The 22,294-nt window shown below is 39.8% G+C and overlaps 1 protein-coding gene and 1 pseudogene across 1 annotated transcript; both read left to right on the forward strand.

The window, feature by feature from the left end:
- The first annotated feature begins 606 nt into the window (after positions 1-606).
- LOC112396164 (calcium uniporter protein, mitochondrial-like) lies at positions 607-19,241 on the forward strand. The gene is made up of 3 exons (XM_024739739.1): positions 607-750; positions 18,363-18,478; positions 19,135-19,241. The coding sequence occupies exons 1-3, from the start codon at positions 607-609 to the stop codon at positions 19,142-19,144; spliced, it is 270 nt and encodes an 89-aa protein (XP_024595507.1). The 3' UTR covers positions 19,145-19,241.
- Positions 6,099-8,382, forward strand: LOC112396171 (ATP-dependent RNA helicase DDX50-like; annotated as a pseudogene).
- Positions 19,242-22,294: the final 3,053 nt, after the last annotated feature.

Consider the following 22,294-nt stretch of genomic DNA (forward strand, 5'->3'; position numbering starts at 1 on the left):
GTATACAGTTCTGTTAATTCACTTTGATAACATGTACTCATTCTGGGACTTTGGTATCATAATCATTCTACCCCTCCCGTACTGTGCTACATATCACAGTCATTAGATCACTCCATGACGGGATAATTTCAGCATATCCAAATACCATTAGTTATGAATGATAACTCTGGGCGTGTCGTTGGGAGTTCCAACGTACCTAGCTAATGATTACTAATTTGGTGTCTATTTTGCAACTTAAAACACGAAGTACAGAGCTTTGTACAAATATCCATTTTCCCAATTACCCTTATCTTAGCTGTATCTTTGGTGAGGATTAGCCGAATCGAATATGCCATCTCTATTGGTGCTATTCTGAGGGGCTCGGGTGCCAATTACCGGTTCCCTAGAATTTGCCCGTAATTGACTATGTCCCACAATAGGTAACTCTGGAAGTGACAGGCAGTCTCTAGTGTGGTTCTCCCGCCTGTCGATTGGGCCTTGCAAGAAGCCCCGCCTCATCAACTCAGTCAAGGGCGACAGTTGGACCGGCGCCGGTGAGTGGCGGGTCTTAGCTCCGCCCCGGCCGTCCGCTGCGCTGCCTGGGTCGGCGCCGTTTCCAGTTGAGAGATGGCGGCCGCCGCAGGTAGATCGCTCCTGCTGCTCCTCTCCTCCCGAGGCGGCGGAGGCGCCGGCGGCTGCGGAGCGCTGACTGTGGGCTGCTTCCCCGCGCTGGGCGTCAGCCGCCACCGGCAGCAGCAGCACCACCGGACGGTGAGCGAGCGCGCCCGGCGGCTCCGGGGAGGGCGGGGCGGCGCTGGCGTGTGGGATCAGCCGGCGGGCAGGCCGCCGGGGCAGCGGGCGAGTTACCTCAACTCGCGGCCCTCCAGAGGTTGCCGGGCACCGAGGAGCCGCCGTGCCCTTCAGGCGCCTGCGGCGGCAACCAGGAAAAAAGGCAGGGCGGAGGAAGCCGAGAGGAGGAGGGGCGACGGCAGGGATGTTCCTGCAGGACCGGGGACACCAGGGCGGGGAAGGGACGGGACTTGAACCTCTCTCTGACCCGCCCCCGATCTCGGTCCCTCCCTCCTTTTTGCTTAACAGCTCTACCCTATTGCTCCCGAACTGAGCCCCGTTCAAGTTGTCCCCTTTCCCTCCTCCTCCAGGCGGGTTGGGGTGTCCTGAGTTGCCACGGCTGCCTTGTGTATGTGTCAGGAGAGTGGCAGTGCCATACTGCTGGGAACTGTCCCCCGGAGGGCAACCCAGGACCCCAGCGGGGCCGCTCCCTAGTTCTCTTCTCGACCCTCTGGGAACGGGCAAGACAGAAAATCAAACTTTATCCTCCTGTGTGACTTCCTGCGTGTGGGCATGGGGAACAGCACCCTTGCGATGGATGCTGCATTGCTTCAGGAGGCAAGCTCCAACCTCTTAGTTCCTTAAAGGTCCTCGGTGGTGCTTTTGGAGGGCTGCTTTATAAGCTTGTTCACGCGTGCCTGAAGAAGGAAGGTGGGCAGCAGGCAGAGGGGAAGAGAATATGACAAGTTGTTCACAGCGGCAGGGATTTGGTGGTTGTATTAGCCAGTTATTGCTGGCTTTCATTGGCTGGCAACGCACGGGAGTTTCTATTTGAACAGCCTTGTGTGTGTGTGTGTGTGTGTGTGTGTGTGTGTGTGTGTGTGTGTGTGTGTGTGTGTGTCTTTTTCAGTTGCAAGAGATCAACTTGGCATGGAGTTCTTGACCTAACAAGTCAGCAGGTTCTCTTCCCTTGGACTTTCTAGACCCATACCGTTGGTCTCTGGCCAACTCCAAGAGAAAGTGTAGGTTTTATTTCCTAGGGCTAAGTTGTATAGTGTGGTAATAAGAGAATCACTGCAGACAGCCTGATAGCAGAAAGTAGTACCTTCAGCTCTCAACAAATACACCCACCTGTCTTGTTCTGATCACATAGCTCTTGAGGGAAAACTGAACTGGAGCTTTTCAGAGGATACCCCAAGACTGATGACATTGTAAAATTAAGTGTCTGAAAGAGCAGTGAAAAGAACTAATGCTCTTTAAATGCAAGATGGTATTGTTATTATTAGTCATAGGTATGGACCTATCCTCGCTCTTATGAGAAAACTGTACTTCTTCATTTTGGCATACTGACATATTGCTTTGCTGAAGCTTTTGGGTGAGAGCCGAGCTTTCCACAGTTCAGTTTAGATTTGCATGTTTCATAGCCTCCAGTTATGTGTTTTGTTCTCTTAAAAACATAAGGCAATCCAAAAATCTGATTGCATTCCCCTCCCCCTCAAACTATTTAAAGACTTATCAAGTTGTCTTTATCTCTGTATTTTGATAATACATCTTCTGACTTTGCAGTTTGTTTTTAAGACTATTTGGGTGTGGTATTCATTTAGCATTTTGAAATTTGTGCCTTGTATATTTTCCACTGTGTGAATCTGTCAGTCTGTGAGTGCCTTCCTTGTGCGGGTACTTCATGAAAGTGTTTTTCTGTGCTATTCTGGGGTGGATAAAAGTGATGTGCTGAATTTGAGGTGAAAGCACAACTAAAATGAAGTGTTATTTCTGAAGGGCAGAAGTGTTATATGCATGGTGACTTGCAAATGCACTTAGAATTGTAAGATTTTGAAAAAAGTTGTGCCTGATTATTTAAAATATGTAAACAGTTTTTTTCTTTTTCTACGATTCCTCCGAAGCTATCATGTATTTAGCTGTCTCCATCTGTTATTCTATGGTTCCTCGCAAGACTCAATTTGAAAGGTATCTCTTAGAGATTTAACTGTTGACATTTTATGCTTGAAATTAAGACCCAGAAAGGGAGAGACTTGGCCAGGATTACACGATGAATATACAACAGTTTTAGGACTCCCACCCACTCCAGATATTCTGACCCCCTTATTGTGTTCTTTTTATTATAAAGTACAATTGCTCCTTCACATCTTTCTCCTCGCTTATAAAACTTACTATTGTTTGTTATGAAAGTACTGGTATTTCAAAACCCCATGAGTGAGAATTCTCCTATGTTAGTTTGAGACACACGTATTAGGCAATATAGGAACAAACCACTGGCTTTTACAAAGGTCCCTGAGAGACACTAAGGTTGAATCTTGAAAAGGTGACATCCTGTGTATGTGTAGCAGATGGCACTCTGTGTCGGACTAGATCACAAGTCCTGCTTGTGCCACTTTTGTTCTGCTGTAGTAGGTATGGTAGATTAGAGCCAGGGGGACATAACCAATTATAGTACTGGTTAATTTTTTGCTTAAGAGGTATGTTTTTTGAAATTCATTTTTTCCAAGTTTGAAGAACAAGTCCAGAGCAATACAGTTCAGCTAATATAGGTAAATGTGATCGCAAAGTAATAAAACATAGCTTGTACCGCCCCCCCCCCAATTAAAACATCATTCAACTGAGTAAATAGGAGAAAAGGTGCAGGGGCTTATTCAGTATTTGTAGCACCATCTAGTGTAATTTTTCCTTTCCTATGTGAAGAGCCTGTTATTGCTTCCCAGCTTGTGACTGTAACTGAGTCTAAGGTAAAATATCTGTTGCATGCTTTTCTGTGTGGTTAGTGAAGGTGGCAATTTTCAAGGATGATTCTTTGAAGGGAACTGCCTTTCATTGTGAGCTGTGTAATTTCTTTGCTAAATCAAACTGTCTCATCTCTGATTATGACAGCCTGACTGTTGGCATTTCCTAATGGTCAACAGCTATGCTGAATTGCTAAATCTCTTAAGTCTGTCATTATACTGTTATAGATTGTGGCTGTCCCTTTTTACTTTACACATTGTAGTTCTTTGGCAGTGATGTCATTTCAGTTTAACCTGAAAGTTTTTTTTTTTGCTTTTCTTTTAACCTGAAAGTTTTAACAGAGGTTACATTGCCTGACACAGAGGTAAGTCCCAGTTCTTTAATTGGGCTCCTCATGATCTGGCTAAGTCTTACTTTGCCAGATCCACGCAGCACAAATAATCCACTGTACTTAAGCCAGTGTCTCCTATACCCATATTAAATGTCTGTGCAGTTTTTGTAGGGGAATTTCAGCCTTAACCACTCCACTAACCGCTAAGGTTCATTTTAGGTGAGAGACTGTGACCTTTGACTCCTCTTTGAATCTAACTTCCTCACTTTACAGATGAGAAAACGGACCTAATGGGAACTGAGGGAAGTGACTTTTCTGTTATGTTTGTGGTTAATGACATCTGGGATAAAAATTCTTTTAAATGGGGGTGGATTCAAGGAGAAATCCTAGTCTCAATCTTCACGTGTGTTTCCTAGCTCTTAATCCCTTTCCATTGTTCTATTCTGTCTTCTCTGAATGCTGATAGGACTTATTATTTTCAGGACACAGATTGACACTGGCTTGTTCTCTAAATGTTTCATTTGTGGGTACCTTATCTTACTGGGCAGCGATTGTGTATCTTGTTACCTTTTTGTCTCTCATAGACTCCAGAGCAGTACTAGGTACATAGATAACACTCAGACAAGTATTAATTGAATACGCACCCTTCTGTCTGCTTGCCAGTGAAAAGGTGTGCTCTACTCCCCCCCCCCCCCCGTTTGACTTTTTTAATGATCTGTTGCTTAGGTAACCACATTTGGGTTACTGCTTTAAGTTTGGTATTGCCAGTGCTGTCTTTGGTTGTACATTACGCTTCTTTATGGTGGACTGATGCAGAGAGTTGGTAACATTGAATTAGCTCCACAGTGGTACACACTTTCTATCCAAAGAAGCAAAAGTAAGATAAATACCCAGATTATTAGGAATATATGTTTGAATCAGAGTCTAGATTTATTGTTGTTTTAGTTGACGATAATATTAAGATTTTGAAGGTTGTGGATAAATATGCTTAGAGCAGATTTATTATGGAAACTTTATCTTAAAATCTTGCTTATTTTGAACCCCATAAAATAGTCTAATGAGTAAATTTGGATTTAGTCAACAAATTCTGATTATTTGAACTTTTCTGAGTCTCAAGGGGCTCTATTTTATGCTTTATGGAACTCTAAGAGGGAATCTAAATAGAAATGCAGCATCAAGAGTGGTGTATGTTGGACTTCCCTGGTGGTGCAGTGGTTAAGAATCCACCTGCCAATGCAGCGGACATGGGTTCGAGCCCCAGCCCAGGAATATCCCACATGCTGTGCAGCAACCAAGCCCATGCGCCACAACTACTGAGCCTGTTCTCTAGACCCCGCATGCCACAACTACTAAGCCTGTGTGCCACGACTACTGAAGCCGGTGTGCCTAGAGCCCGTGCTCCACAACAAGAGAAGCCACTGCACTGAGGAGCCCGCGCACCACAACAAAGAGTAGCCCCTGCTTGCCGCCACAACTAGAGAAAGCCGGCGTGCAGCAATGAAGACCCAATGCAGCCAAAAAATTAATTAATTAATTAATTTAAAAAAAAAGAATGGTGTATGTTGAAGACAATAAATTGAATGCGAATTTTGGGGCTGCCTATTGTTTGAAAGGGAAATCAAGGAGTGGTCATGGTCTTCTATAGTAGCACTTCATTGATACCATAGTCTGAATAACTACTAAGATGTTGCTTTTATTTCTTTTTATATTCTAGCTTTGTGCTCTGTGGGTTTTCTTAAAAAAATTACTGTTTGTTTTCCTGTGATTAAGGACAAGATTACCTTTTAAGATCTCAAGATAACCACTCAATATAGGGGAATCCTCTATTCTTTATTTGACTGATTAATACAATACTGGAACAACATGTTATTAGGAGAACTAAGATGTTACCATGGAAGACATGTACTTAAAAGAGTCCTAGAATTTAGAGCTCGACAAGACAAGGTTAAGTAAATAAAAGTTCAGGAACAGTAAAGTGGATTTTTCCTTGGTAGCCCAGCAAGTTACTGCAGAGCTGAAAATGGCTCACACATCTGCTGGTTTTCCCATTAAGTTCTTTTTCTATGAAATTACAAAATTCTGTGTTTCATTCTAAAAATGATTAAGCTGAGACTGGTTGTTAAAAGTGAATTGGGGGAAGTGATGCACGGCCCTGGCCGGGAGGCTGCCCTGCCCCCGCTTCCTTTCACCCTGTCGCTGCCCGCAGGTGGTTGTGGCCGCAGTGCCCAGAGGGAGGTGGCGGCAGCGGTGGCGGCGAATGATGCCTGGGAAACTCCTATGCGGGGACATTATGGAGCTGGAGGCGCCTTTGGAGACAGCCAGAGGAAGGAGAGGCAAAAGAGCTCTGTGGATGTCGGAATTTTGGATAAGGGATTATGGACCTGTACTTCTCTTATAGGGTTGTTAGGAAGATTTAAACTAGATAAGCTGAAAACATATTACACAATGCTGGAGCGATAGAAGGAAGTCAAGGCACCATTATGACTCAGATGAGAAATCAGAAACAAGAGGAAATGGTGTTGCAGGTGACCTGGATGCTCCCAAACCCAAAAAAGCTAAAATGAAAGAGAAGCTAAATGGTGACAGCAAGGAAGGATGTCATAGACTTTCAGACGAATTTTCTAAATCTCATAAGTCAAGAAGAAAAGATCTGTCAAATGCAGATACTGATGAATATGAAAAAAAAAGCAAGTGTCATCCTTAGATAGTTCTACTCAGAAATCAAGTGATAATAAACTAGAAGAGACCCTAATACGAGAACAGAAAGAAGGAGCCTTCTCCAATTTCCCTATTTCTGAAGAGACTATAAAGCTTCTGAAAGGTCTAGGGGTAACATATCTCTTTCCTATTCAAGTTAAGACTTTTGGTCCTGTATATGAAGGAAAAGATTTAATTGCTCAAGCGCGGACAGGAACAGGAAAGACATTCTCTTTTGCCATCCCCTTGATTGAAAGACTCCAAAGAAATCAAGAGACAATTAAAAAAAGCCACTCACCAAATATACTTGTTTTGGCTCCTACAAGGGAACTGGCAAACCAAGTAGCCAAAGACTTCAAAGATATAACTAGGAAACTCAGTGTGGTGTGTTTTTATGGTGGAACATCATATCAAAACCAAATTAATCATTTTCAAAATGGTATTGACATCTTGGTTGGGACCCCTGCTCGTATCAAAGATCATCTGCAGAGCGGCCGATTAGATCTTTCTAAACTGCGCCACGTTGTGCTGGATGAAGTGGATCAAATGTTAGATTTAGGTTTTGCGGAACAAGTTGAAGATATTATCCACAAATCCTACAAAACTGATTCTGAAGACAATCCTCAGACTTTACATTTTTCTGCAACTTGCTCACAGTGGGTATACAAAGTTGCAAAAAAATACATGAAATCCAGATATGAACAGGTTGACCTTGTCGGGAAAATGACTCAAAAGGCTGCAACTACTGTGGAACATCTGACCATCCAGTGCCATTAATCTCAGAGGCCAGCAGTTATTGGAGATGTCCTTCAAGTCTACAGTGGGTCTGAAGGGAGGGCTATTATCTTTTGTGAGACCAAAAAGAATGTAACTGATATGGCCATGAATCCACACATAAAACAGAATGCCCAGTGTTTACATGGCGACATCGCACAGTCACAAAGAGAAATTACACTGAAAGGCTTCAGAGAGGGTAGTTTTGGTGGCAGCCAATGTTGCTGCCCGTGGTTTGGACATTCCTGAGGTTGACCTGGTTATTCAGAGTTTACCTCCACAGGATGTTGAGTCCTATATTCATCTCTCTGGATGCACAGATAGAGCTGGCTGGACAGGGATTTGCATATGTTTTTATCAACCAAGAGAAAGAGGTCAACTAAGATATGTGGAACAAAAGGCAGGAATTACTTTTAAATGTGTAGGTGTTCCTTCTACAATGGATTTAGTCAAATCTAAAAGCATGGATGCCATCAAGTCTCTGGCTTGCATTTCTTATGCTGCTGTTGATTTTTTCTGACCATCAGCTCAGAGACTGATAGAAGAGAAAGGGGCAGTGGATGCATTGGCTGCAGCATTAGCCCACATCTCTGGCGCATCAAGTTTTGAACCACGTTCTTTGATCACCTCTGATAAGGGGGTTGTGACCATGATTCTGGAAACCCAGAAGAAATACAGGATGTTAGCTGTGCTTGGAAAGAACTTAACAGAAAGTTGAGTAGTAATGCTGTGTCCCAAATTACCAGAATGTGCCTCCTAAAAGGAAATATGGGCATTTGCTTTGATATTCCCACAACTGAGAATGGTTACAGGCAGAGTGGCATGATTCAGACTGGATACTCTCAGTGCCAGCCAAATTGCCTGAAATTGAAGAATATTATGATGGAAACACATCTTCTAATTCCAGACAGAGGAGTGGCTGGTCACGTGGCTGGTCAGGTGGTCGATCTGGTGGCCGGTCAGGTAGACAGAGTCGACAGGGGAGTCGGTCAGGAAGTCGACAAGATGGTAGAAGATGAAGTGAGAACAGAAATTGATCGAGAAGCGGGGGCCACAAACAGAGTTTTGACTGAGATAATTAATCTACCAGTGTGAGCTTGCCTATTTCTGCCTAATCATGTACATTATCCACCAAAAATTAGGTCATCATAGTTGAGGTCTGTGTCTGCTGTTTGCAAAGAAGTTGGTTGTATTTTTTTTTAAGTATTTCGCAAGAATGGTTGTAAACAAATCTACTTATCCAGTTATACCTTTGAATAAAAAAACCTCCTTTTAAAAAAAAACAAAAATGTGGGCTTCCCTGGTGGCGCAGTGGTTGAGAGTCCGCCTGCCAATGCAGGGGATGCGGGTTCGTGCCCCAGTCCGGGAAGATCCCACATGCCGCGGAGCGGCTGGGCCCGTGAGCCATGGCCGCTGAGCCTGCGTGTCCGGAGCCTGTGCTCCGCAACGGGAGAGGCCACAACAGGGAGAGGCCCGCGTACCCAAAAAAAAAAAAAAAAACAAAGTGAATTGGGGTCAGATTCTTCCAGTAAGACCCTAAAGTCAAACTGAATCTTGAATAGTTACTCCCTGATTTAGATCAAGCTTGAGGACATCTGATAAAAAATTGACCTCTGCAGCTGAACACAGAAGGGAAACAATCTGTTTGTTTATTTCACTGCACTTTGCTTGCATTGAGACAGCCTGTGTAAAAATGAAAGTTGACTTCAAGCAAGGTAATTTTAATAAGTTTAGTGAATTCTTGACTCATAAACCGTGTACAGGGTTCATTTTTTTTATTGATAAAAGCATAACTTGGTAAATTATATCATTGACTGGGTCTAATAGCATACTAAAACTGAACGTTTTCTAATACAGTTCTGGAATAATTGGATAATATGACATTGCATTTTGACATCTCTTAAAAATAAGAGGCTTTTCCAAAAGTTCTTTAATGACAATAATATTTATTAATCCAAAAGAGTGAGGTCTTTACCTTTTATGCTTTGTTACTAAAGTTTTCAGTTTTTACATTTTTTAAATTTATTGTCCACTTTATTTTGGGGACAGCACTTGTAATAATCACCAGAAAATTGTTGAGCAGAGCCCATTGAGTGTATGATGCTATCTAGAGGACAGTCTCAAATATACAGTCCTGAGCTGTACTACCTTATAGGTTTCAAGATTTTTTTTTTTTTGCGGTATGCGGGTCTCTCACTGTTGTGGCCTCTCCCGTTGCGGAGCACAGGCTCCGGATGCGCAGGCTCAGCGGCCGTGGCTCACGGGCCCAGCCGCTCTGCGGCATGTGGGATCTTCCCGGACTGGGGCACGAACCCGCGTCCCCTGCATCGGCAGGCGGACTCTCAACCACTGCGCCACCAGGGAAGCCCAGGTTTCAAGATTTTTTAAATTCTTTTTTTGCCCTCTCAGACAGGCCCACTTTGTATAATACTTCTTACTTACCTATAGTAAATGGTGTTACAGGATGTTTAAGAGTATTAATGTCTGCTTTAAACTTTAGAGAAAGTTAATGCAACTGATAGTTTGTAAAATAACAGGAGAGCAAATAGGTTAGCTGAACTACCTGACCTGTAAAGATAGAGGAGTAGATATGGAAGAAAGCATCTAAGAGCTAAAGGCACTGTGTTTCCATGTTTAATTCTCACCATAATCCTATAAGAGGTATTATTGTGCTAGTTTGATATATTGTGCTAGTTTGAGGAAATTGAGGACGGGATAGGTTCATTTCTTCTTACGTGTCATAAACTGTTTTAATGATAGGGATGCAAAGATGGACAGATGTTTTGGAGCTGGGATTTAAGCCTACGTCTGGCTAGAATTAAAGCTGTACCATGCTGGTTGTCAGTGTGGGTCTTCCTTCCTTTTCAGCACCTGCTTCTTCAGTTTTGTTACTTTCTCAAGCATCTGCTGCAGTTTTTTCCAAGACACCTCACCATCCCTCCCACTGACTACATTTCTTAAATCTCTTTCTCCACCCTCTCCCCCCCTACCAGGTATTAACTGATAAGAGTCTAAGGTATTACGCCTGCCCCCCCACCCCCCTCCAAATCTTTGAAATTTAAGATTCTAAAAAGTTCCACCCAGTAAACCTGGTAATTACTGAGCATTGCTTCTATATCAAGCACTTTTATAACATTGTGTAGTATACTCCACAACAACCCTTCAGGCAAAATACCATCCCCATTGTACAGATGAGAAAATAAAGACCTAGAAAGATTAATACCTAGACTCATTCAGAATATATCTGTGGAACTCCTACTCTGTGAGACACTGTGCTGGTAAGGAGAGATGTTCCTGTTGTGGTTCTAAGAGTTCACAGTCTGGCCAGGAGACAAGACTATAAACAAGACTGTAACTGGCTGTGCTTTTTTTTTTTCCCTATGGAGGTCAGTGGGAGCACTTAGACTTACCTGAGGATGTTGGAGAAGACTTCACTGGTGAGGCCTTGCTTGAGCTGAAATATGAGGAAGTATAATGTGTGGGGGACTGAAAAGGTTGGTTCATATTCCAGGCAGCACTAGTATCTAACATGACAATATGAGGGAGTATGATGTATTTGAGAAACAGCCAGTAATTTGTTACAACTGGATATGAGCAAGAATAGCTGAAGATTATTAGGCTGGACAGTAGCAGTGATACCAATAATAATTAATATTTATAAAGTACACCATGTGCCAAGCACTGTACACAGTCTCACTTAATTCTTGTGACACCCTGTGAGTAGGTATTGTTATTATCCTCATTTTACAGATAGTGAAACTGAGTTGCATCAGATTGGTTAAGTGATTTGCCCAGACAGTCAGTCAGTGACACATAGCTAGTAAATGACTTGCCTAGGATAACACAGCTAGCGAATGGCATACCCAGCATATAAAACCAAGTAGTCTGGCTACAGAGCCTGTCTCTTCACCACTTGCTGTGGTGAGGGATCAGATTGTGAAAGGACTTGTGAAGGAGCTGACATTTTATGATGTAGTTCAGTGGTTTTTTAAAAGACTCAACCCACAGTAGAAATACCTTTTATGTTATGATTGAGCACATGCATGTGTGCATAAAACTAGGAAAAGTCTCATGAAACAATATTTTTACTATGTATACGTAGTTTCTGTTCTCTTTTCTTAAGGAAATTCTGGTTGGGACTCATTTAAATTGATTCTACAATTTAAGCCACAGTTTGGAAAATTACTACTTGTCAGTAGGTGAGCATTGGAAGAATTTCAAATAAGGGAATCACATGGTTATGTTTGTGCTTTTAGGTAGGTCACACTGGCAGCAGTGTGAAGGCTTAATTGGAGAGGATGGGACTGGAAAGACAGACACCAGTAAGGAACATCTTAATGGACCAGGCAAAAGATGTCTGAACTAGGACAGCAGCCTTGACGATGGAGAAAAGAGAATAGAGAGAAGGGAGATATAGGAAGTAGAGTTGATAGTCCACAACTAATCGTCAAGTTCTATCACTCATCTACTAAGTACTAGGTAGAAAGACAGTTCAATTCAAGACCTGTGTTACTGTGTTACTCAGGTACTGAAATTTTATTTCTTGACCTTTTTTGTGTGTTCCTTTTTATCATCGTGTGAGAAATATGCTTCTTTGTTGTCTTTTCTACACCTCTGCTTTTTTTTGTTTGTTTGTTTTTTTGCGGTACGTAGGCCTCTCACTGTTGTGGCGTCTCCCATTGCGGAGCACAGGCTCCAGACGTGCATGGCTCACGGGACCAGCCACTCCGCGGCATGTGGGATCTTCCCGGACCGGGGCACGAACCCATGTCCCCTGCATCAGCAGGTGGACTCTCAACCACTGTGCCACCAGGGAAGCCCCTGCTTTTGTGTTTTAAAAAAATCTGGTTTAATTATTTTTAAATGATTTAAAAATTTATATATAAAATCAGACATCCACCTTATCCCCTTATTTCTGCCTCCCCCTGCCCCCACCTCATACTATCAGAATCTGGAAGATTTGCATAGCAGTATGAAAAAGTTCACATAGCATGATGAGCACTCAGCAAATCTTTGCTGAAAGAATGTGTCCTGTGTATTATACTCTCCCAAAGCAGAAACTCTTAACATTATGTTCATTAACTAGAGGAATACTTTTGAGTAATTTTCTTGAACTCTGTCCTCTCTAACTTTCCATTTTTGTAATATTTGACTCCATTTAGGGAATAGTAAGCATTGTATGTGTGATGATCTTACTTTTTAAAAAACAAACAAAATAAACAACATAACTAGCCATTCCTAAGCATGAAATCTTAGTAAAATTTTAGCAGTTTTTCTTCCCATATTATAAATGTAGATATACAAGATTCCTACCGCTTCTGCCACTCTAGTTTCTCAAGAGCATTATTATATATATATAAAATTGAGAACAAGTTATTTGGAGTGATTCTCTAACATTTTAATTGACTGGACCTTACTGGATTGCTGTTTTTAGAGAGCACATATTCTTTGGTCTTCTAGGTATTATAATACAAAGGTAAGTATTTGCTTGATAATTATAACAGTTTTTTAGAGACATTACAGTATCTGCTCTACCAGAGGATATTGTATTTGAGATGTAGTTGATGAACCTTTTGAAATATTATGGGAGCAAAGAATAGCTGTACCATCACAGAATCTTTTAATAGTTTTCTGAGAGTTAAATAAATGAAAAGATGGAAGTAGTAAGAGAGAGAGAGAGAGAGAGAGAGAGAGAGTGTGTGTGTGTGTGTGTGTTTCGCAGTCACCAAAATAAAGAGTAAGTAATTGAAGAGAATTAGGTGCCATGTGGTATAATAGTTAGGGGTCTGGGTTCTGCTCCTTTCTCTTCCATTAACTTGCTGTTTGACCTTGGACAAGTGATGTAACCTCTTTGATCCTATTATTTTTGTTGATTAAATAAGGATGCTTGATTAGGTGAGCCTAAAGGGCTTCTTTAATTCTAAGTTATGTATCATTTTTATATAACACTTGACAAGTAACTTTTATGTTGTTTCATTGGGTAGCTTGTATAAAATCATAAACAGACGGACATATATTTGCTTATTCTTACAAGGGCCAAGGGCTTGAAGTGAAGAAAAAGAGCCTTCCAATTCCTTTTCAGGACAGTTTGCATAATTACTTTCTGACATCTTGGTGAACAATTTACCCTGCATTCCTCATAATTCATCAAGCCTTTATTCCCATCTTTCTCTTTTTTCTTCTTTTTCCAGTTCAAACTGCTGAGGGAGTTGGGGAAGAGGTAGAGATGTGGTGGGGAATTCAGAGAGTTGGAGAGAGAGGAGGAGGAAAAAAGCAGTTAATGCTGGAGTGTTTGAGGGGAGACAGGACTGTGCTAATAATTTAATTCTGAGTTGTGGCCTGCCAGCTTGAAACAGAAAATGTTTCTTTGTATTTACACTACAGGAATCCCCAGTGGGAAAATCTTAAGTGATTAATTGCTGGTAGCAGTCTGTTCTCCCAAACTCTGTGAACTGAGTCTAATACAGTGTCATGAATGTAGACATTCAGTCAGTGTTGGACAAATGAGAGTCCAACACTGAGTTAAAAAGTCCTAGGGACCATTGTCTAAATCCTTCAACCTGGTGAATAATGCAGGTGTGTATCATCTTGTTCTCTGCCTAGATTCTGCAGTAATGGGAATCATAGAACTATGAAGAAGGAATTACTTTTCTTTGATTCAGGCAGCAGCTAATAATCTTAAAAGAGTGCACAGATTGTGCTGAAACAAGCATGGCTGTATAAAACGCTAAGTAAAAATAGTAATGGAAAAAGATTGTAGTGCTGTTACGCTATAGGTAATTTAAGAAATTGACATAATGACAACTACCTGGCAGGTATTTGGAGCAAGTGAGGGAGAAGAGAGAAGAGTGAAGGGCTGGGCACTGCCGAAGAGAGAAAGGAACTATTTAAACAAGGTGCTGCCAACTCTAGATTCCCTACAGATATATATTTCCAAAGATGACAGATTTTTGGAGGTGTTTATTTTGGAGCTAATCTTCTGTTTTTCCATTCTACCCCTACTGTATCCTGTATCTTGTACTGCCAGAATTCTGCTAGCTGCCGTGAAGCAGGGCTGTGGCAAGTGGCCAAGTGTGATTAAAAACCTCTTTTTCATTTTAAAACAGAGTATAGATATCAGAATACTTTAAAGAAGTATTTAAAGATAGAGTGAATGGAGTGGAAAAAATAGTAAAAACCTAATAAGAAAATTGAAAGTTTTTGATTTGGTTTTGATGGAATAACATTTCTTTTGTAAACAGAATACCAGCTTATGTCTATCTCTGTCAGTTTCTCTTTCGTACCTCGCTTTCCCTGATCTTTGAGTGCTGGGGATAGAAGCTGCTGGGCAGACAGGAAAAATGAGTTTTCTGACCAGAAAGAGGTAGTAGTGATTTTTTGTTTGTTTGTTTGTTTTTGAGGGGATCCCAAGGGTATATGCTGTGTGAGTGTCTCATCTATATGCATGTTAACAATTGGGTTTTGTTTCCTTATTTTGTTCTCATTTTAACCCCAAAGAAAATGAAATTTATTTTTTCCATTTCTAGCTCTGACTTAAGCTTCAAAACAAAACGTTGTTCATGCACAGTTGAGATGATAGAACAGAATTGTAGTATACCACATTACAGAATTTTGGAATATTCATTTATTACAAGGAGAATTGAACTCCAGTCAGTACTTTCTTTAATTTTAATATCTCAGACTGCATTAGTTGATTCAGAATCAACTACTAATAGAGTTCATAGCTTGGCCAAGTGGCACAAAGTCTGGTGAGCTTTAGATACATAATGGCTCTCTTTTTAATGATTGCTAGAGCTTTTAGCAGTAAAAGGGGGAAAATGAAAGGGGACTATGTGTAATAGCTTTCTTGCCTAAAACGAGTATTCTTGGTAAAATTAAAAGTAGAGACAAGCTGAGGCTCTGAGTTATGGATCCGAGGTCACATCACAGCCAGCATCAGAAAGTAGCAGCCCTAATAGAAGAAAAGACAGAAAGTAACTACTGAGGAGCAGGCTCTCAGAGAAGCTCACTTGGAAAGGCCATACCAACATTGAGGGTTGTTGTTTTTTGGGGGTGGGGATGGGGAAGGTGGATGTCCTTTATAAGGAAATTATGTTGTGTTCAGTCAAACATATAAGGGGAAAGTATTCTTTTTAAATTATGAAGTATGTAATATCTATAAAAACAAGTAGAATAATGTATTTCCTTTAGCTTAAGAAATTAAACAATACAACTATAATTGCTACCCCAAGTTTCCTTCCTTAATCCTATTTCCTCTCCCGTTTTCCCAAAAGTAACATTCTCTCCAGTTCGGTGTTTCCTATGCATGTGTTTATGCCATATATATCTCATACAATATTGTAAACATGTTTTAAACCTTATTTAGAAGATATTATACTGTATAATATCCTTATGCAATTTGTTCTTTTTTGCTTAATACTTTAATTATGTAGTTGATACCTGTGGTTCTGATTCATTCATTTTTAACTATGTGGTATTTCTTTCTCTATTGCACATATTTAACTATTCTCCTGTTGACTGAAAGCCTTTTTAGCTGAATATTTTAGGGGGACAGGAAAGAGAAATATGTTATGTCATTTTAAAAGTTAGATTAGGAATGTTGTTTCGACTTTCAAAAAAGCCAGTTTCCTCTTTTGGTGTGGAATGTCCTCATTTATCGTTTTCCTGGGAAAACCCTTTATACTTCCTGAGAGAAGGCGGAGAAGAGTAATGTTTCATTACACAGATGAACGTGTCTTGTACAAAATGCAGAACAGCATCTGCTATATTACAGTGAGCTCATGAGGGACTGAGCTGCAGCAAAAGCTTGGTTAGTTCTATTAAAATTCTCAGATTTTTCAAGCGCAGAGAAGCTGTGAATGAAAACTTGTTGGTATTTATTCATTGTTTCTTTTCTGTGTTTGGAATAATTTGCAATTTGGAACTACCTGCTTTATTTTGTAAAAGGATATGTCACTTATATGGTTAAAAACACAACTGTTCTTGGATTATGTCATGGTTTTGATGGAGTGAAGGAAAAACAAGGTGTGGGTCTGAGGGGAAGTACTTCTTTTTGAGGAAGGTAGTTGGTGTGAAATAAGTATTTATTTTAGTAATAAATCATATATATATATATATATATGGCAGTGTATATTCTTTCTTTGTAGTCATTGATTTAAAAGATCTCTGATAAATATTTTTTCTTCCCAGTTTCATGCTGTCTTTTATTTGCAATATCTTTGATATGGTTTGAACAATTTTGCAGAATACACAGTACAGAACTTCATTCAGGTTTCCCTCCAAATGATTTGCCATAATGCATTAACCAGAAATGCTGATGCAATGAGGGAAACAAATGGGATGCTTTCCAGGGACTGTAGCTAAGGCAAAGCAAACACAAGCCAAAACTAAGAAGAAAACATTAGTTAGGCACCCAAGATGTAGTCTGGTCAGATATGCTATTAACAGTAAATATCCCATTCTAATTAAATTAATTGAGGCCTGGGCAATTTGAATCACCAGACTATTAAAAAAGTGACCCAACTTTAAGCATATTAGAATTAAGGGCTAGTGCAAGAATAGTCTTTCGGCTATAATTTATTTAGAATGAAAACTTAAATTATTTGCTTTTTCTTACTGGATGGATTCTGATGCCTCAAGAATGATTAAACTCAACTGTCTGTTTTTTCCATTGTGGTTCTGATGGAAAGGGTGCTGAATGGACCTGCAAGTAAAAGAAGAGTTTTTGTTTTGGTAGGAATAATTAGATGGAAAGAGGAGAGAGGGTATTGCTAATTAAGAATGATTTTTGTTTTTTCACTATTGCTATTTTTCTTGCAAATCACACTAATTTTTTTTTTTACATCTTTATTGGAGTATAATTGCTTTACAATGGTGTGTTAGTTTCTGCTTTATAACAAAGTGAATCAGTTATACATATACATATGTTCCCATCTCTCTTCCCTCTTGCGTCTCCCTCCCTCCATTAATCCATTTTGAGCTTATTTTTATGTATGGTGTTAGGGAGTGATCTAATCTCATACTTTTACATGTACCTGTCCAGTTTTCTCAGCACCACTTATTGAAGAGGTTGTCCTTTTCTCCACTGTACATTCCTGCCTCCTTTATCAAAGATTAGGTGACCATATGTGCGAATCACACTAATTTTTTTCCACAAATTATTTCACCCATAAATAGTATAGGTATGGAGAGAGGAGATAGGTATGTAAACAGGCTTTTAAAAATTGCTGTTCTTGTTTTTGAATGATCTCTGACTAATTGGCCAAGAGTCAAGCATGTTAAAACAGGACTCCTGGGCTTCCCTGGTGGCGCAGTGGTTGAGAGTTCGCCTGCCGATGCAGGGGACGGGAGTTCGTGCCCCGGTCCGGGAAGATCCCACATGCCGCGGAGCGGCTGGTCCCGTGAGCCATGGCCGCTGAGCCTGCGCGTCCAGAGTTGTATAGCTAGGCAAGTGAATTGGATTTTTTTTTTTTAACTGTACCAAGATTTCTAAGTTTTGTAAACTTGTTTCTGAAATTAATGAAAGTTGCTGAACGAACCTGGGTAGCCTGAGACTTCTATTGCCAGGGACCCCTTAAGTTTTTAAAAGTATTTCTTATTTCTTCATAGTTTATCAGGGTTCTATCTGGTTTTCAAATGCTGGAAGGGTAGAGGTGGGGTGAAAAAAAATTTCCCTTTAATACTATTTCTAGAAGTATTGATTTATGAGTTGTTGCTTCAAATTCTCTGTTTTTATTTCTCTATGAGCCTACTATGTGGTTTTCTAAGATTTAATACTTTCTTTCCTTGAAGAAAAAAAGTATTATTTCAGAGTTTCTCATAACCAGTCTGGATTTATTCTAGGTTATAACTCATATTCTTTTAAAAGTGCCCTCTTGTCCTAAGGGTCACTTGTAATAACCAGCAGCTAAGAATGGCTTAAACAAGAGATTTTCAGACATTCTTTGAGAGATTTTCAGATTTTCTTCAGCATTATATGCTGAGGTACCCATGTCAGCAGGCTCCGGAAGGCCTTTACCTTTGACATTGACTTTACTTTTTTCTATTCTTTTAGGTCTTTCACTACCATTCCTACAGTGGTTGGCAAGATATCGTTTCCACCTCACTCTCCATGTACCATGCCAGTGACATCTTAGCTGCTAGAGTATGGAGCTGGACTGTGGGAGTCAAGTAAGTGCCTTTTTTACTATTTGGCATGGTTTTTGCTTCCTTTGCAAAGCCATGGAGAGGAACTCGAACTCCTTAAGATTTGTTTTTAAAAAGGCACTTGCTTGATCCTTGTGGGCCGGCTCTTTGCTCCAGCCTGCTATTGAGTACCTGGTAGCTAACATGATGCTGCATTTAGCAAGGTGACTTATCACAGAATGGAACATTTTTACTAAGGTAGACCCTAAGGGAGGATAGATCTGATCTTGGCTTGATTAGACCATTTATAGCAATGAGCACCCCCTGTCCCATCCCAGAATTAATCAGAGCTTCTACATTAGCACAAACAGTTAGTTACTCTGGCCTCCTGGAAATTTAACAGGTTATGGATGACCAAGCGTCTGCTGGTCTAAACCACTTGAGTTACGTGGAAACTGAACAGCTCTCCCAGGGAAGCCAATGACCTTGGCAATTTTCTGAATTTATTTAGCTTACTATAAGGAAGAAGTGACTTTTGGTGTTAATGAGGTTTGGGTTTCTGTATTTACTGCTAAAGTTGCTAAAACCTGGTATTTTACTTTTACAGGTCACCTTGTAAATTTTGCCTATGTAAATTAACACCCCCCCTGTTATGTCATTAACAACCATGTAAGGGAGAGTGTTTTCCTGCTCTGTCTTAGGTATTGGTGATGTGACCTGTTCACGCAGGGGAAACTTGAACATTCTCAGGTATGTGAAGATCCTGATTCATAAGCATTTTCACCCTGCAAGCAAAGCACAGTTTATTTCAGTGTGCACTCATGATGTAGTTTTACAAAATCAATCTTGCCAATTGATTTTCTTGCCCCTGATATTACAGAATAGGGATTGGCAAACTACAGCCGAGACAACTGCTTGTTTTTGTAAATAAAGTTTTATTGGAAGAGATACATTTGTCATTTACATGTTGCCTATGACTGCTTTTGCGCTACAGCAAAGAGTTGAGTTGCAACAGAGCCCATGTGGCCCACAAAGCCTAAAATACCTGACTCTTAAAGAAAAAGTTTGATTTCTGCTATAAAAGAACCAAACTTCAAGTTGTATTTAGATATAAACTTGGTAGAACCACAGTTGAATTCATTAGGTAGCAGATTAGAGATAGAACTAAAGCTAGAAGCTAGGTCTCCTGCCTCGTTGCCCAGGGTTCCTTCTACTAGGCCGTATACCATGTTAGGGCTACTTGTTTTCCCTGCTAGCTGTAAGGCACAGTCTTTTTCCTTTATTTTCCATGAAGTAAAAGCAAAGACTCAATGATTTAAACCACAAAGAAATGATATATTGGAGAATTGACTTTACTTGGAGTTTAGATACTTTTATCATTTGATGATAACTGGGGAATTGCTTCTTAATGAATCACTAAGTGCTTATAGTGTATACTCAAAAAAGGTTAGGTTAGTTGGAATAAAAAGAAGTTTGAGCCTTAATAATAATTTTATAGCTAGGAGCAAAACTAAAATTGGCACAGATAGAATGCTTCCTTCATGTAACTATGTGTCTAAGCTCACAGATAGCAGGATTGTATGTATGCGTGTGTGTATGTATGTCTGTATGGGTATCTTTCAGCTCTCAGAGAGCATTTGGATTGCATTCTGAGAAGAGTTTAGCAGGTGTATTACAATCTGCAGATTACGTTACAGAGTTTTAAATGGAGTTTTAAAAATAAATTTTATTTTAAAACAGTTCTGGATTTACAGGAAAATGGCTAAGATTGTACACAGAATTCCCATATATGCCCCATCCCCATTTCCCCTATTATTAACATCTTACATTAGTATGGTACATTTGTTACAATTAATGAACCTATATATACATATTTTTGTAATGAACCAATATTAATACATTATTATTAACTAAAGTCCATGCTTTATTCAGATTCCCTTAGTCTTTGCATAATATTCTTTTTCTGTTCCGGGATTAAATGAATTTTTATTAGTGTGTTCACTGGTGTAGAAGGCATTTATATGACCACCTAAAGGTTAAACTAGTTTTGAAGTCTCTTTCAATTTCCAGGGGTGTGATTAAATGAGTACAGGCTTAACTACTGCAGAGTTCTGACTTATAACATTTATATTCTGTAACTTGTCAGGAAGGTGGTTACTTTACCTTATTGGTAATAATGGCTTTTCAGTTGTTGATCCTAAATTTTTAGCATCATCAATTCCAGAAAGGCTAAGACAGACTTGGTTACTTCTGTTATTGTCACATGCAGAATTGCTGGTGAAAATATTCAAAAGTAAATTGCTTTCTTTGGAAGCAGTGTGGGTCAACTGTCCTATTTCAGTATGTTTATCCTTCTGAAAGTAGTTTTTGAAGTCAGCACCTTCTGATGAATCATTTATCATTCAAATTTCTCTGTAAAGACCTTAAACTATTTTCTTCCTTAAGTTTATTAGTTATTTACCAAAGTTAAACACATGGATGTTCTGTGACTTAGCAGTTCCACTTCTAGATTTATATACAACAAAATTGTGTGAATATAGGCACCAGAAGAGATGGACAAAATGTTCATAGCGGGCCTAATTGTAGTAGTCCAAACTGGAATTTTCCTAATGCCTATCAACAGTAGAATGGGTAGATAAGTTTCTGGCATAATCACACAATGAATGTTAAACATTGGTCACAGTGAACAAGGAACAGCTATATATAATAATATGTGAATCTCACAAATATAATATTGAGCAAAAGAACCCAGACACTAAAGAGTGTCCATTTACATAAATTTCAAAAACAGGTAAAACTATCTGTGGTGTCAGGAGATTGAATACGCTTGTGGGAGATGGAGAAAGTGTTTGGATTGGGATATGAAGGGGCTTCAGGAGGTGCTAGCAATGTTCTGTTTCTTGTTTTGAGTGCTGGTCACGTGGGTGTGTTCACTTTGTGAAAATTCACCAAGCTTATATATTTTTCTGTATTTATGTTATTCTTCAAAGAAAAAAGTGTACAAAAGTAATAGCAACTCTGAAAAACACACACAGAAAATTCACTGCTAACATTTGCGGGTTATATGGAGAAAAAAACAACAAATTAACCTTATATCCTAGAATATACGGTGTCTGAATTATAGGGTTATCAAAGTGTCATTGTGTTACTGGAGCTGTTATAGTCCTCTTTGTATAATTAGATGAATAAAGTAGGTGTTAATGGCTGCTCTTTATTGTAACAAGGTTTGGGGAATGCCTCAGAAAAGACATCTTTTCTATTTAGTCTGTATTAGAAAGAGAAACCAAGTCACAATGTCCATCAACTCTTTTTTTTTAAAATTTTTTAATTTAATTTAATTTATTTTTTATACAGCGGGTTCTTATTAGTTACCTATTTTATACATATTAGTACATACATGTCAATCCCAAGCTCCCAATTCACCCCACCCCCACCACTTCCCCCCTTGGTGTTCATATGTTTGTTCTCTACATCTGTGTCTCTATTTCTGCCTTGCAGAGCAGTTCATCTGTACCATTTTTCTAGGTTCCACATATAAGCGTTAATATAGGATATTTGTTTTTTTCTTTCTGACGTACTTCACTCTGTATAACAGTCTCTAGATCCATCCATGTCTCTGCAAATGACCCAATTTCATTCCGTTTTGTGGCTGAGTAGTATTCCATTGTATGTATGTACCACTTCTTAATCCATTCATCTGTTGATGGTCATTTAGGTTGCTTCCATGACCTAGCTATTGTAAATAGTGCTGCAGTGCACATTGTGGTGCATGTGTCTTTTTGAATTATGGTTTTCTCTGGGTATATGCCCAGTAATAGGATTGCTGGGTCATATGGTAGTTCTGTTTTTAGTTTTTTAAGG

The sequence above is a fragment of the Neophocaena asiaeorientalis genome, unplaced genomic scaffold (genome assembly GCF_003031525.2).
Source record: "Neophocaena asiaeorientalis asiaeorientalis breed wild unplaced genomic scaffold, Neophocaena_asiaeorientalis_V1.1 scaffold501, whole genome shotgun sequence".
Classification (NCBI taxonomy): domain Eukaryota; kingdom Metazoa; phylum Chordata; class Mammalia; order Artiodactyla; family Phocoenidae; genus Neophocaena; species Neophocaena asiaeorientalis.

Coding starts and splice junctions, on each gene's coding strand:
- LOC112396164 (XM_024739739.1), top strand. CDS start 607: ATGGCGGCCGCCGCAGGTAGATCGCTCCTGCTGCTCCTCTCCTCCCGA. Junction 751..18,362: donor AGCAGCAGCACCACCGGACG/GTGAGCGAGCGC, acceptor CTATTCTTTTAG/GTCTTTCACTACCATTCCTA.